The sequence below is a fragment of the Centropristis striata genome, chromosome 21, assembly GCF_030273125.1.
Source record: "Centropristis striata isolate RG_2023a ecotype Rhode Island chromosome 21, C.striata_1.0, whole genome shotgun sequence".
Lineage (NCBI taxonomy): Eukaryota > Metazoa > Chordata > Actinopteri > Perciformes > Serranidae > Centropristis > Centropristis striata.
In genome coordinates this window covers 31,524,046-31,541,265 of record NC_081537.1, presented here as the reverse complement: position 1 = coordinate 31,541,265, position 17,220 = coordinate 31,524,046, and the positions used below count along the sequence as shown (strand labels likewise).

The following is a 17,220-nucleotide window of genomic DNA, read 5'->3' as shown; positions in this document are numbered from 1 at the left end:
ACTGATGTTCATATTCAGCTGCTTCTTGATGTGTTCTTAACTGATATGATCAGCAAGGAGAGGAAATTACGACAAAGAGCACTTTAAAAAATGTCCAAACCAGGAGGCTGGAGTTCTGCTGCAAAAGCTATTTGTGAGTTCATGTGATTTTTGTAGGTGTAAAGTTCTTTTCACACAGAAAATAAATGACACCAAAGTAATTTGCCTGCAATTATTGTTATTGTTGTTATTATTATTATCTGACAATTTGACTGAGGTAACTTGTATAACCTCCAGGGCTCAAAAGTGAATCCAATGCGAAAGTGCCAAAAACTGCAGTTCCTTGAATGGCCACTTGAGGCTGTAGTCTAGTCGTAATCCCATGATAGGCCCAATAGTAAACCCTGTTGAGTACCCTAAAGTTTTATTGCAGAAATGTCATCTATAGGCCTAATGGATGGAATTTAACTTGGTTGCTAAAAGTTGCACTTTGGGCAATTTGCATAATAAGCTGTGTTAAAGTGTTCATGTGTTAAGGTGTTTTAGTCTTTTTGGTCACTTAATGTCTTTTTTTTGGTCATTTTGTGTCTTTTTTTTAGTCATTTTGTGTCTTTTTTTTGGTCATTTTGTGTCTTTTTTTTAGTCATTTTGTGTCTTTTTTTGGTCATTTTGTTTCTTTTGTGGTCAATTTGTGTCTTTTTTGGTCATTTTGTTTCCTTTTTTGTCATTTTGTGTCTTTTTTAGTCATTTTGTGCCTTTTTTTGGTCATTTTGTTTCTTTTTTGGGTCATTTTGTGTCTTTTTTGGTAATTTTGTGTCTTTTTGGTCATTTTGTTTCCTTTTTTTGGTCTTTTTTTTTTTTTGGGTGATCTGAACTGTGAGTGTAAGACACTGTTCAATGAGCGGGGGTTGCGGACAACATGCATGTTAAATTGGAGGTCGCGACTCAAAAAGGTTGAGAACTACTGAGTTATGGTACCCAATAAAAGAGGACACTTAAAAACATCTTGGTCATTCTGTTATTATTTTCTTTGTGCGTGTAGGTGGAACACATAACACATGGACAGAAATAAGCATTTCAGACTAGGCACAATAACACAGCACTCAGCCCTAAATACATCAGCCATAACACATGTTCAGCATCCACTATATTATTCCCAAAAAACACATTAGCAGCACAGATACATTTGTAAGTGACCTACAACTCAGACAGAATATATTCTTAGATCAAATAGACAAATACAGTTTTGTGGCTTTTGTGACTCAATGGCATAAATGTATAGAATTGTGTGTATATTCTTTTTACTCTGAATGTATCACAAATTACATGCTAAAATAAATACAACAGATTGTATTGTGTTATGGAGGTACTCATTTTTTAACCCAGTAAGCTACAAAGATAAAACATAAGAAGAATGATGGAAAACAAATTTGCATGTGCATTTTATCGGAGCTAGCATAAATCATACCCACTGCTTAAATAAATGTGGTGCTGTTGATTAACTTTTGATATATTGAGGTACTTTCTCATTTTAGTGTATTTACAATAGACAAATTGTTAGTTTAAACAAGAAATTAATAAAATATGGCGTTTGCGTCACAGTATAAATCATCTGTTTTAATTTTTCTAACACCAAGAAATTAGTCTTTCCTTCTTTTTTCAAAATAAAATCTTACCCTACCCCAAATAAACTATTTTCTTCCTTTAATATTTACAACATATTCATCAGACTTTTTTCTACTTTTTTGACAGGTTTTGATTGTTTCTATATATTCAACAGTAATGATGGTTTTGGCAACATGCATTACGTATTTGTGCATTTTTTTCCCATCATTGTATCAGTGAAGATGCATAGTTTATTTTGAAACAGAAGACATTCGTAGAAAAAAAGCACCATGTGTCTGCTCTTTAAAAACCACAAGAGATATCTATTTAAATCTAACTGTAAATACATGAAAGTGGTACTCAGTGACCCAAGACACATTGCAGTACTCTCCCAAAAAGTACATGTAAAACAATGACCTGACATAACAGCGACAGTGTTGTCATTCTAAGTCATTTTCTTACAGTATGCTTATGTATTGCACACTCGCCGGCGCCTGTGACTCATAGAGACCGTAAATTTCAGTGTGTAGTGGAGTGCCCTGTTGTTGTGAGTAAATCACACTGACTCATTAATACAACACCGTACTGTCAATACTGACAGGTCTTCTGTAAATAAGACTCTAGATAAGCCGAACCAGTGGCTCCAAAATAAAAAATAAATGATTATAAGGAAAATTGTCCAAAATAAGACCCTTGAAACACAGTACGCAGACACAGAGCAGCTTAAAACAAGTTCCATCTGCTCTTTTTTTGACTCGTCATGTGTTAGTTTTCAATGTTTTGTTACAGTATCTTCAGTGAAATTGGTGGAAAGGTTCACGTACAGTCTCAGGGTGCCCCCTTGTGGTCAAACAAGTGAAAGTCCTCCCAGCAGAGAGCACCAGGTTTCTGCTTTGTGTAAAGCATCCAACCAGTTTTATTGTTCTTTTTTGGCATTGCAGCTGCAAACCGAGTGGTCATGTTGCCATAGTGACCCCCAAAACATCTTCTACTAACCAGGAAGACTAGCTGCCGGGGCTCACTGCCTCTTGCTGTCCAGCATGGCCCTCCAGTCGTCCGACCAGGACAGGAGTCTCCTCTGGGGGGGGCTGAGGGACAGGTGCTTGTTGTGGCAGGCAGTGAACAGGATGTGCTCCCATGTTGGATTGGGCTCCACACCTGATCAGAGACATGATGGTGGAAACATTATGGACCTGACAACCACACGTTCTCCATTGTGTTTAGCATACACAGGACCAGACTCTGTGGTCTGAGGTCCCCACAACTCTGTCAAATCAACTCACATACCCCCTCATCTATTCTATATGTATGTTCCTCATATATAACACTACTCATGATATAAAAGTGAATAATATTCATTGTTTCACACAACTGAAACGTCAATATTGAAGTTGGTCAGCAACCATGCTACGACTACAACTACAACTTGGAGTGAAGCTGAATGTTTCAACTGTTTATCATTACCTCTAGCTAACTATGCTAACTGTTTACTCATTATCTTAAGCTAACTTTTTTCAACAGTTTATCCATTACTTTCAGTTAACAACTTCAACAGTTTATCCATTACTTTAGCTAACCATTTCAACAGTTTCTCTATTACTTTAGCTAACTATTCCAACAGTTTATCCATTACATTAGCTAACTATTTCAACTATTTTTCAATTACTTTTAGCTAACTATTTCAACAATTTAACCATTACTTTAACTATTTCAACAATTTATCAATTACTTTAAGTATTTCAACTACTTATAAATTACTTTAAGCTAACTATTTCAACAGTTTATCCATTACTTTAAGCTAACTATTTCAACTATTTTTCAATTACTTTAAGCTAACTATTTCAACAGTTTATCTATTACTTTAGCTAACTATTTCAACTGTTTATCCATCATGTTTAGTGAAGTATTTTTAAACAGTTTATTTATTAGGTTAAGCTAACATATATTTCTTAAGATGAACAACAGCAGAAGTAGCCCTTGGGGGGTAGTGTTGGTCTGGAACCAGTACTATAGACAGGACCAGCAGATCCTGGTGCCAAAGTGTCTTATAACATGTAAATGAGGCACTGAAGAAGGTTTCAAACACCCACATGACTACTGAACAGGATTATGCAATCCTCTTCATTTGAGATATTTTTCCTTCCTTTTTTCTTTTGTCAGTTCATTTTTAAACACATTTTCATGCAAAGTGAATGTTCATTTTAATGTTATTTTTAGACGCACATTACATTTTGATTATGTGAGTCACTAGTGTTTTGCTGGTCAGAGATCATTGTAATCAGCATGTCTTTTCAGTCTTTTCAAACCAAACTCCTTCAGCAAATAAACCTCAGCTGCAGTTATTTAAATTAACTAAACCAAGCCCCTGGAATAGTGATTTTATAATTGCAGTTTAGCAACTGTAATTATGTATACCTTTGGATTATTATGTATTATTATGTAACCTTTGGATTTTTACTCTAGAGATAGCATTATGCTTATCAACGACACTGGTAAGTCCTCATCCTAATAGCCTAAAATATATAGTTAAAAACAACCAAAATCTAAAAGGTGTATTGCAAAAATGTTGCTTAAACTGGATGAAAGTCAACTTATGACAACTTCTTGCAAACAACCACATTGCTTGTGCAATCACAGCTCCTTTGAAAAGGGAACCAGATGAAGTGGAGCATTGCCTTGAATAAAACTACAGATTTCTCTGGTTTTGAAAATTGTTGGAAACATGTGAGATAATAACAAAACCCAATTAAATATACAACATACATCTTGTAATGTTTAGATATGTCAATGTGGAAATGTAAAATGTGATATTGTCAAAACAAATCAGCTGGAAACATTACAAAGCCCACCAGAGAGCCTTTTCAAACTAATTTATGGAGCTATTGTTGGCTTAATGAGTGAACCAGCTACAGCTGATCAAATCTGACAGAGACTGTTTCCGCTTCAGCCAACAGAAATAACTGACTAGAAATAAAAAACCTGCCTTAGTCTGTCAATGTTATGCTACCTATACATCAGAAGACTTTGAAAAGGTTTGGAAAACTATCGTGTCACACCTGCTCACATCTAAAGACAAGAGTTTAGAGTTTAGAGTCTCACACTGAGCTCTATCAACTTTCATTTAGTTAATCATACATTAATCATCGATTATTTATTACTTTTTTATGTATACATTTATTTATACATTTTAACTGGGTCTCCTTACTGTTCTCTTTACTAAGAAACATCTAAATATATGACATCACTATATTTTTAATTTTTTTTATTTTTGGTCATTTTGTGTGTTTTTTGGTCATTTTAACATCTATTTTTGGCCATTTTGTGTCTTTTCTGATCATTTTAACATCTATTTTTGGTCATTTTGTGTCTTTTTTGATCATTTTAACATCTATTTTTGGTCATTTTGTGACTTTTTTTGATAATTTTAACATCTATTTTTGGTAATTTTGTGTGTTTTTTGATCATTTTTATATCTATTTTTGGTCATTTTGTGTCTTTTTTGATCATTTTTACATCTATTTTTGGTCATTTTGTGTCTTTTTTGATCATATTTACATCTATTTTTGGTCATTTTGTGTCTTTTTTGATCATTTTAACATCTATTTTGTTGTCATTGTGTCTTTTTTGATAATTATAACATCTATTTTTGGTCATTTTGTGTCTTTTTTGATCATTTTAACATCTATTTTTGGTCATTTTGTGTCTTTTTTGATCATTTTTACAACTATTTTTGATCACTTTGTGTCTTTTTGATCATTTTAACATCTATTTTTGGTCATTTTGTGACTTTTTTGATCATTTTAACATCTATTTTTGGTCATTTTGTGTCTTTTTTGATCATTTTAACATCTATTTTTGGTCATTTTGTGTCTTTTCTGATCATTTTTACATCTATTTTTGGTCATTTTGTGACTTTTTTTGATCATTTTAACATCTATTTTTGGTAATTTTGTGTCTTTTTTGATCATTTTTACATCTATTTTTGGTAATTTTGTGTCTTTTTTGATCATTTTAACATCTATTTTTGGTCATTTTGTGTCTTTTCTGATCATTTTTACATCTATTTTTGGTCATTTTGTGTCTTTTTTGATCATTTTAACATCTATTTTTGGTCATTTTGTGACTTTTTTTGATCATTTTTACATCTATTTTTGGTAATTTTGTGTCTTTTTTGATCATTTTAACATCTATTTTTGGTCATTTTGTGTCTTTTTTGATCATTTTTACATCTATTTTTGGTCATTTTGTGTCTTTTTTGATCATTTTAACATCTAAAAACAAAAAAACACTCCAAACATTTTTTTCCTAACTGGCATCATAATGTGTACCATAGAGGGTTAATGTAAATGTTTTATCAATTCTAGTTTTGGTTATTTGGTTAGTTCTGGTGAACTCTAATAACCTGGGCGTACGGTCCTCACCCAGTATGTCCGGCTTGTCGTCTATGAGGACGTCTCCGCTGATCACCGTCTTGTCTCTGGTCAGGATGACCTGCTCCAGAAAGTCATGGCCTAAATACTTCTCTATCCAGGCATACTGCACACACACACACACACACACACACACACACACACACACACACACAGCACAGCACAGCACATGAGATCTAATTAGAAAAAGGAAACCCAGAAGTAATTTCCAAATGAGGCAGAATGGATGGTGTTGATGTGGGCTTACCTTCTCATACGGGCAGTGTTTGTAATGTTTTATAGGGCTGGTGCAAATAAAGACATCTGTGCTGCAGAAAGAGAGAGAAACAACAGCACCAGAGGGTCAAAATTAAAAACATACACATACTATACGATACTTACTGTTCATGACATCAATATTTCTCAAATATGTGTTTTTATTTTTAAGGTATATTCAGATCATGAAAACTTTCCAAAGCACTTTAAGACTTATTTTAAATTTACTTCTCAGATTCACTCTTATTCAACACGTCAATCTTTAGATCATGCAGAGGTCAATTTATTGTTCAATTTAGGGAATAAATTATGGATAAATACCTTTTCCCATCTGGCAAAGGACTCCATCTCTGTAAAATGCTTCAAAAGATGTCTGAAAGCTCATTTAACTGCTGTTTTGAAATTCTAGTTCACACACAAATATACTTTTATAACATGTTCATTTTTGTTTTTAATTGTTTTTGTGATTGACATTATAACTTGTTGATGTTATACATTTGTTTTTTCTATTATTAGTTTATTACTTTCTAATAAAATGTTAGGTGGAGGCTTTAAATAAATAAGCCCATCTGGGTTTTCTGCCTCTCCCTGCACTATGTTATCTTTGTCATCTGATGTAATTCTAACTGTGCAAATAAAATAAAAACCTAAAAACCAAAAACTATTATATTCCAGATGCTTATTATGATCGGCTTTTAATAGCTGTAAACAATAGCTATTTTGGAAACAGGCAGTGGAGCCTCCCTGGTAGGACACAAAACAAAAATATGAGCCATATCACACCATATGGCAGATTAGCCTGATAGGAAAAGAGCTTCATTCAGACACAAACAGTAGTTACAGTAAGACACAGGAGAGGAAATGTAAACATTCAGCTTCATAACATTGACACTGTCTATATTTAGATGTTATTCCACAGCGTTGGCAGTGAATCAGTCACTGCCTCCTCTCTGTTGACTCACATTACACTTGAATGAGTTTAGGAAGTTGTTATTAGGGCTGGGCGATATATCGATATTTAAATGTGCACTTTATGGAATAAGTTAAGTGTGGAAGTACAGAAAAGCCAAAACATAAGACAGTTTAAAAACAAATATAAAGACATCATCTTTACAAAGTACAGAAATTTAGAAAAGCCTCTGTAACCTGGACATATGTAGACTGTAATTTTGTAATATACATGGTAATTGTACTTATGTTTATAATATTTATATATATATATATAGTAATTTATAATATACATGTATAGGTATTCACAATGTAATATAAATTGTTTATAGTATATGTATATATATAATTATTTATAATATTTGTATGTGACTTTTTACTTCTTCCTACCCCCTTTCGAGTTTGCAGAAAGTGTCTGTTTTTTTTCCAATTTTTTTGCTTTTTTTATTTTATTTTTTTTTATTGCCTGCATGTTCGAAATAAAGACAATCAATCAATCAATCAATCAATCAATCAATCAATGGAGCTTTGATTTAAAAAAAAAAAAAAAGCTACTCCAGTTGTTATACAGTATTTATGTTTAATTATTTGACATTTATTCATTTAAATGTGTGAGTGTTAAGTTCAATAAATGCATCATTTTTCCAAAGTCAATGAGTAATTGTTGTGATGTCATTATTGACTAGGGCTGGCCGATATATTTTTAAATGTGATATGGAATTAGACCATATCACATATATCGATAGTTCAAATATGCACTGTGATCCTTGCTCCAGGCATATGACATCACTATATTTTAATTTTTATTATTTTTGTGTCTTTTTTGATCATTTTAACATCTATTTTTGGTCATTTTGTGTCTTTTTTGATCATTTTAACATCTATTTTTGGCCATTTTATGTCTTTTTTGATCATTTTAACATCTATTTTTTTTTGTATTTATGTTTAATTATTTGACATTTATTCATTTAAACGTGTGACTGTTAAGTTCGATAAATGCATAATTTTTCCAAAGTCAATGAGTAATTGTTGTGATGTCATTATTGACTAGGGCTGGGCGATATATTTTTAAATGTGATATGGAATTAGACCATATCACATATATCGATATAGTTCAAATATGCACTGTGATCCTTGCTCCAGGCATATGACACCACTATATTTTAATTTTTATTATTTTTGGGTCTTTTTTGATCATTTTAACATCTATTTTTGGCCATTTTGTGTCTTTTTTGATCATTTTAACATCTATTTTTGGTCATTTTGTGTCTTTTTTGATCATTTTAACATCTATTTTTGGTCATTTTGTGTCTTTTTTGATCATTTTTACATCTATTTTTGGTCATTTTGTGTCTTTTTTGATCATTTTAACATCTATTTTTTGTCATTTTGTGTCTTTTTTGATCATTTCAACATCTATTTTTGGTCATTTTGTGTCTTTTTTGATCATTTTTACATCTATTTTTGGTCATTTTGTGTCTTTTTTGATCATTTTTACATCTATTTTTGGTCATTTTGTGTCTTTTTTGATCATTTTAACATCTATTTTTGGTCATTTTGTGTCTTTTTTGATAATTTTTACATCTATTTTTGGCCATTTTGTGTCTTTTTTGATCATTTTAACATTTATTTGTTTTTGTATTTATGTTTAATTGTTTGACATTTATTAATTTAAACGTGTGAGTGTTAAGTTCGATAAATGCATAATTTTTCCAAAGTCAATGAGTAATTGTTGTGATGTCATTATTGACTAGGGCTGGGCGATATATTTTTTAATGTGATATGGAATTAGACCATATCACATATATCGATATAGTTCAAATATGCACTGTGATCCTTGCTCCAGGCATATGACATCACTATATTTTAATTTTTATTATTTTTGGTAATTTTGTGTCTTTTTTGATAATTTTAACGTCTATTTTTGGTAATTTTGTGTCTTTTTTTTAATCATTTTTACATGTATTTTTGGCCATTTTGTGTCTTTTTTGATCATTTTTACATCTGTTTTTGGTCATTGTGTCTTTTTTGATCATTTTTACATCTATTTTTGGTCATTTTGTGTCTTTTTTTATCATTTTTACATCTATTTTTGGCCATTTTGTGTCTTTTTTGATCATTTTAACATCTGTTTTTTTTTGTATTTATGTTTAATCATTTGACATTTATTCATTTAAACGTGTGAGTGTTAAGTTCAATAAATGCATAATTTTTTCAAAGTCAATGAGTAATTGTTGTGATGTCATTATTGACTAGGGCTGGGCGATATATTTTTAAATGTGATATGGAATTAGACCATACCGCATATATCGATATAGTTCAAATATGCACTGTGATCCTTGCTCCAGGCATATGACATCACTATATTTTAATTTTTATTATTTTTGGTAATTTTGTGTCTTTTTTGGTCATTTTAACATCTATTTTTGGTAATTTTGTGTCTTTTTTGATCATTTTTACATCTGTTTTTGGTCATTGTGTCTTTTTTGATCATTTTTACATCTATTTTTGGTCATTTTGTGTCTTTTTTTTATCATTTTTACATCTATTTTTGGCCATTTTGTGTCTTTTTTGATCATTTTAACATCTGTTTTTTTTTGTATTTATGTTTAATCATTTGACATTTATTCATTTAAACGTGTGAGTGTTAAGTTCAATAAATGCATAATTTTTTCAAAGTCAATGAGTAATTGTTGTGATGTCATTATTGACTAGGGCTGGGCGATATATTTTTAAATGTGATATGGAATTAGACCATACCGCATATATCGATATAGTTCAAATATGCACTGTGATCCTTGCTCCAGGCATATGACATCACTATATTTTAATTTTTATTATTTTTGGTAATTTTGTGTCTTTTTTGGTCATTTTAACATCTATTTTTGGTAATTTTGTGTCTTTTTTGATCATTTTTACATCTGTTTTTGGTCATTGTGTCTTTTTTGATCATTTTTACATCTATTTTTGGTCATTTTGTGTCTTTTTTTATCATTTTTACATCTATTTTTGGCCATTTTGTGTCTTTTTTGATCATTTTAACATCTGTTTTTTTTTGTATTTATGTTTAATCATTTGACATTTATTCATTTAAACGTGTGAGTGTTAAGTTCAATAAATGCATAATTTTTTCAAAGTCAATGAGTAATTGTTGTGATGTCATTATTGACTAGGGCTGGGCGATATATTTTTAATGTGATATGGAATTAGACCATATCACATATATCGATATAGTTCAAATATGCACTGTGATCCTTGCTCCAGGCAAGCTGCAGCTTTTATTTCAGATATTTTTAAAGATATGTCGATATTCATATTTAAGATATATCGATATTTAAATGTGCACTTTATGGAGCTTTGATTTTTTTTTAAAAAGCTTCTCCTGTACAGTTTATTTAATTGGACATAAATACTGTACAACAACAGGAGTAGCTTTTTAAAAAAAAATCAAAGCTCCATAAATTGCACATTTAAATAAATAAAAAAAAAAAATAAAAAAAGCCAATGAAATAAAATAGGCCAATCTTTTTCTGAAATAAATATATTTATATGAGAAAAGAATAACGAACACTGCAAAAGAACTAAAAATGATAAGCCCTACTAAAAAAAAAATCTATATATGCAATATGGTCTAATTCCATATCACATTTAAAAAATATATCGATATATCGCCCAGCCCTATCAAATGCTATACAAATACTATTTAGTATGCCAGGAAAAGATTTAGTTTGTCCTAATCAGTGGTGGAAAAACTATTCAGATCCCTTACTACAGTAAAAGTACTACTCTGTGAAATTACTCCACTACAAGTAAAAGTCCTGCATTAAAAAGTTAATTAAGTAAAAGTACAAAAGTATCAGCATCAAAATGGACTCAAAGTATCAAAAGTAAAAGTACTTGTTATGCAGAATGGGCCAGCTCAGATTGTTACATATATTACAAAAATATATTATTGGATTATTATTATTATTGATGCATTTATATAAGCAGTTTTTTAATGCAGTGTCTATTTAAACTACTTAATACACTGTTATGTGGTTTCATTTAGATGCAAAGTCACTTTAAACTGATCATGTTTTTATGTTAAATCTTGACCTGAAGAGTAACTAAAGCTGTAGGCTAAATGTAGTATAAAGTTACAATACACCACTGGTCCCAATGCAGAAAATGTCAAATGCAGTGTACCAAAAGTACCAGGATGTCCAACTATATTTGGTCACGTTTTGCAAGACAGCATGTCCTTCTAGCTATTCTTACCCACAATCCTCTGCACAGCACATATGTAAGAGCCAGGGGGTCAAAGTTCAAGGAGCTCATGTTATGAGGAAATAGTGTCCCTGTTGAATGCATACAGCAGCTGGAGTCCATACTTAAAGTTAAAAGAAAAAGTATGTGATTTGGAAAGCAGCCAGTAGTTTTTTTATGTCTGTAACAGGCTTTAGCAGTGGTCAAATTCAAGCATTTCTTAAGGACTTTCAAGGTCAATTTTCAAGCTTTTCCAGTATCTTACACTGTTGTAAATTGCATTTTTTACATGAGTACTTACATACTAAAAGAGGGAGATTTCACTGAACCATACCAACAGAGATGGTGTTACACTTTTAGGAGGAACGGTCTTCATTTCAGATAGGCTACTCATTATTCTTTATATTGAATCATCTATAGTCTATAGAGCATGGGTCGAACCTGCGGCCCGCGGGCCAATTGTGGCCCTCGTGACGATATTTTGTGGCCCCCACCTTGATATGAAAGTTTAATGTGAGTTTTATATGAATGGCACTTTACTGTGTTGTGTGTGGAAGGTCCCTTTAATTACTTTTTTTGGTCATTTTGTGTCTTTTTTTAAAGTAATTTAGTTTTTTTCTGTCATTTTGTGTCTTTTTTCATCATTGTGTGTCTTTTTTGGTAATTCTGTGTCTTTTTTTTTGTAATTTTGTGTCTGTTTTGGTCATTTTGTGTCTTTTTCAGTAAATTTATGTCTTTTTTTGATCATTTTGATACTGCCTCCAGCGGCCCCCAGGTAATCGGAGTTTGAGACCCCTGCTATAGATGTATATAGTCAGACTGCAAGAGAAATACAGTAAGAATTTCAAGCATTTACAAGCACTTTATCCAAAATCCAAGCACTTTTTAAACCTTGAAAATAGATTTACATTCAAGCATTTTCAAGGATTTCAAGCACCCATACCAACCCTGTTGTAACTGTCTCTGAGACAGTTTATTTGTGCTTGTTTTTGTTTCATACAGATTCATGGTCATTCAGGTTCATAAAGTTATTAAAATGTGATTAAAATGCAATAAATAAGATGGTTTATAAAAATGTCTTATAGATATGTTGTGTTAATGTTTGGTTAAAAATGTATTTCCCTTTTTAGGGACTTTTATTGTGAAACATAAGGGTCTGATTAGAGCAGCTATTCTCAACCTTGGGGTCTGGACCCCAATTAGGGTCGCGAGATGATTTCTGGGGGTCTCCAAATCATTTTGGAAGTCAGCTCTGTCTCCACTGTGTTAAAGTGTTCATGTGTTGATGTGTTTTAGTCTTTTTGGTCACTTAATGTCTTTTTTGGTCATTTTGTGTCTTTTTTGGTCATTTTGTGTCTTTTTTTGATCATTTTGTGGTCAATTTGTGTCTTTTTTGGTCAATTTGTTTCCTTTTTTTTGTCAATTTGTGTCTTTTTTTTTTCTTTTCTGTGTCTTTCTTTTTTTGTTGTGTCTCTTCTAAGGTCACCAAACCGGATCCCTTCCTCCCCCCGGCTGCACCTTGAGATCCTGTCCATGAAGACCACGAACAGAATCGGAGACAAGGAGCAACCCATGTCAAGGTAAATGATCTGTCCATGCAGCAAGATCATTTCCCTCAGATTTAGTGTTTTATCTTGTTTTAGACACACCTTTTTTGCAGTGTGATAACTGTGTGGAGACGCAGCTACTGCAGGTGAGAACACACAGACTGAGAGCTGATCACTCGTACCACGTGTTACTGCTAAATGGAAACAGGGTCTAAGAAGAGAGAACTGCATCTTCAGAACCTACTTTTCCATGTTGGCCATCTCCCGGACCGCCTCCACTCCTCCTGGCAGCGGCTCCAGCTCTGTGAAGAAGTCTTTGGACTCCCAGATGCTGATGGCTTTTTCCTGGAAAGATAAAGTCACAAACACACAGCTTGGTATCAGTGCACACTGATAAAGTTTATATCCTGTATGTTTCCATGTGAGTGGACATGTGTGCTGAAGGGAGAGTGTTCAACAGGTCACCAAGGTTATAATAGTTTGGGATTTTTCATTAGTTTCAGTTTTAATTTTGTTGTGATTTTTTGTTTTCAAATTCAGTTTGTAGAGTGAGTTTGCTAGTTTTAATTAGTTTTTTTTTTTTGGAAAATGCTTAGTTTTTATTAGTTTTAGTGTTAGATTTAGTTTTTTTGTAATGGGGTATTTGTTGGGTGCCAGATTCAATAAAGTCACAATAAATGTTTCCTTTATTTCCTTTGTCTGATCCATCTCAGCCCAATAAGTTTATTAAGTCATAAAACCAGATAGATGAAATAGATTTCATATCAACCAAAAAGGTTTACGTATTAAAAAAGTTGGAAAGGACATTTTCACTATAATTTTAGTTAGTTTTGTAACCACAAAATACAGTTTCAGTTAGTTATCTTTTTCTTTGAAAACTCTCGTTTTTTTTTTATTTCAGTTAACGAAAATGTTTTATTCAATTCTAGTTTTGGTTATTTTGTCAGTTTTCGTTAACTATAATAACCGTGCAGGTCAGCTTGTCTAAAAGAAACTATTGTAAATAAATGAGCCTCTACTAGGCCCTTTAACTACAGGCCTGTCTGTCTGTGGCTGAGGAGCATATGATGACAAACCAGCATCAGGACTAAAATCATGTTACTCACTTTTTTGGTTTTACTGACTCATTCCAACCCAAGACAGGCCTCAATACCATACTGTACCGAGTCACATAATAGATACAGACTTTATATGTGGCTTAGTGACAGTTGACCCCATGACACACTTTTAATGACAGCCCCCTCTTATGCCTCATGAAGATGAAATGCATGATGCAAAATAATACATAAATGACTAAATACATCTAAAAAACAAATTTCAAGTTAAAAAAAAAAAACAGATGTAAATTAATTAATAAATTAATCATATCTACATGTTTTTGGTTTATTTTTTATTTTATTTGTTCTAATTATTTGACATTTATTCATTTAAATGTGTGTGAGTGTGTGTAGTTTACCTTACATTTACAATACTATGATGTATAAACTTCAAATATAAAGTTAGAGAAAATCCATTATGAAAAAATAATGTTAAGTTCAATAAATGCATAATTTTTCCAAAGTCAATGAGTAACTCAAATATATATATATATATATATATATATATATAAAGATCATTCTGACTGTACTGCACTTTCAAAATAAAAAAGTGATTGTGCACAAGAATGAGAAATGTCATTGTCATACAAAAAAAAACTGTTATTGTTGGCAAGTCTCATTATTTAAATCAATGTATTTGTATCTTCCAAATATACTTAAATTATGTTTAAATAAGATTTTGAATGCTTAAATATCATCTTTGCCATGTTTAATGTGCTAATGTGCCCCTCTGATTAAACACTGGCCCCCACAGTAAAACTGGTCTAGAACCGCCTCTGGCTCTGTGTAGGACACAACATACTATATATATATATATAGTATATAATATAACATTATAATATGATATAATGTGTGCCTGCCACTCACACACAGGTCGCTCCTCAGCTGGCCGTACTGTGAGGACACCCAGAAGCCTCTCCGGTCCTCCAGGGTGATGAAGGGATCCTCCGGGTACCGGGCCCGGTACTTCCTCAAGAACCCCCCCTCGAAGTCCGCCAGGACCCCGTCCATGTCCACCAGAACCCGCAGCCTCTTACCCGAGGCCGAGGAGGACGACATGTTTATGCAAATCCTCTTAACCGGATCCTGGAGCAGGGTGCTCCCTCTGCCTAGTAACCGGGCTGCACCGACCCACAACAACATAGTCACTCACTGACCTTAACCTCTGAGAACCACGACGGAAACACGAGACAAAGTCCGCGTGGGAGTCCTAAAGTCCCCCTACTACTGTGTTGTCTCCAGCACGGAGCATGTGTTGTGTTGTTGTTTGTCTTTTGTGAAGTTTTGTGTCTCTTCACTTCAACATACTGCTCGCTGCAGCTTGCATCGTTTGTAGGGTGTGTGTTCACTACACACAGATGTTTTTTCTCAAATGAAAATCATGTGTAACATCTGTCTGCTGGTTGCTACCCGAGCAGAGAAGACATGAACACAGCTGGTAGCTGCTGCAGCACAAGGAGAGGAGGACAAACTGTACAAGCTGCTCTCTGCACAGATAGGAAAATAAGGGAGAGGGAGCACTCCTCATGTTTATCTGAGAACTATGCAGCGCTACAAAGACTCACTGCAGTAGCTACATTTTTTTTGTCGAAATTGAGTTGTAATTAAAAATGAACTCCTTGATGTATTTATGTTTATAATTTATATATATATATATATATATATATATATATATATATATATATATATATATATATATATATGTATAAACTTCAAATATAAAGTTAGAGAAAATCCATTATGAAAAAATAATGTTAAGTTCAATAAATGCATAATTTTTCCAAAGTCAATGAGTAACTCAAATATATATATATATAAAGATCATTCTTATATATATATATATATATATATATATATATATATATATATATATATATATATATGTATATATATATATATATACATATATATAGTAATTTATAATATACATGTAAATCTACGCACGACATAAATCTACGTACAACACTTTGCTATGCTATTATTATTATTATTATTATTATTATTATTATTATTATATATACTGTTGCTGCCATTACTATTATTACTATATACTGCAATATACTACTATTATTATTATACCGGCCTTATTTATTTATTATTATTATTATTATTATTGTTATTATTATTATTATTACTATTATTATTATTATATATCACATTATTTTACTTATTACTTTATTTATATTTTTCATTTTATTTTTATATTGTTATCAATTATTACATATTATATTCTATATTTTATATACTGTACTATTATTATTATTATTATATTCCGTCTAGTCACTATAGCATTGTTGCCATCATATCACCAGTTTAATTATTACCATCATCTTGTCAACCATCCTACCAACTGATGTTCTTTTTTAACTTCTTAAGTGTCTTGTTCTTTTTTCTATTGTTGTTTTTATTTATGCTACCTCAGTATTTTATTCTATTGTATTTTATTTTTATTGTAGTTGAATACCGGACTGCTGTGACAACCGAATTTCCCTTCGGGGATGAATAAAGTAATCTGTCTATCTATGTATAGGTATTCACAATGTAATATACATTGTTTATAGTATAGGTATATATATAATTATTTATAATATTTGAATGTGACTATATTGATTATTCATAAATGTATGTATATACTGACCCGTTAAGGGGTAGGACTAGATATTTTTACTTCTTCCTACCCCCTTTTGAGCTTGAAGAAAGTGTCTGTTTTTTTTTCAATTTTTTTGCTTTTTTGTTTTGTTTTTTATTTATTCATCCATTAATATTTAAACTTGTTTTTTATTGCCTGCATGTTTGAAATAAAGACAGTCAATCAATCAATCAATCAATCAATCAATCAATCAATCAATCAATCAATCAATCAATCAATCAAATCTGTTTTATCTTGTGACAAAGTTTTAGGTTTCAGTTTTGCTTTATTTCAGAGAAATAATTATATTAAAATTGCAGTAGCTACAATTACTGATTAGGATATATAAACTAATTTAAACATAAAAATAATAGAAATTATAAGTTTATTTAAAGACAAAATTATTATCTTTATAGTGATTGAGTAAAAAAGTGAAATAAAGTGATATTAAGACTGAAATATAACATTTCTTTATAATATTAAGT

The 17,220-nt window shown here is 31.6% G+C and overlaps 1 protein-coding gene across 1 annotated transcript; it reads right to left on the bottom strand.

Annotated features, from left to right (window-relative positions):
- Nucleotides 1-980: 980 nt before the first annotated feature.
- Nucleotides 981-15,511, bottom strand: LOC131960042 (5'(3')-deoxyribonucleotidase, mitochondrial-like). The gene is made up of 5 exons (XM_059325250.1): nt 14,974-15,511; nt 13,254-13,354; nt 6,262-6,322; nt 6,006-6,120; nt 981-2,742 (listed from the first exon to the last, which is right to left on the bottom strand). Exons 1-5 carry the CDS (start codon nt 15,247-15,249, stop codon nt 2,603-2,605), a joined length of 693 nt encoding a protein of 230 aa, XP_059181233.1. The 5' UTR covers nt 15,250-15,511; the 3' UTR covers nt 981-2,602.
- Nucleotides 15,512-17,220: the final 1,709 nt, after the last annotated feature.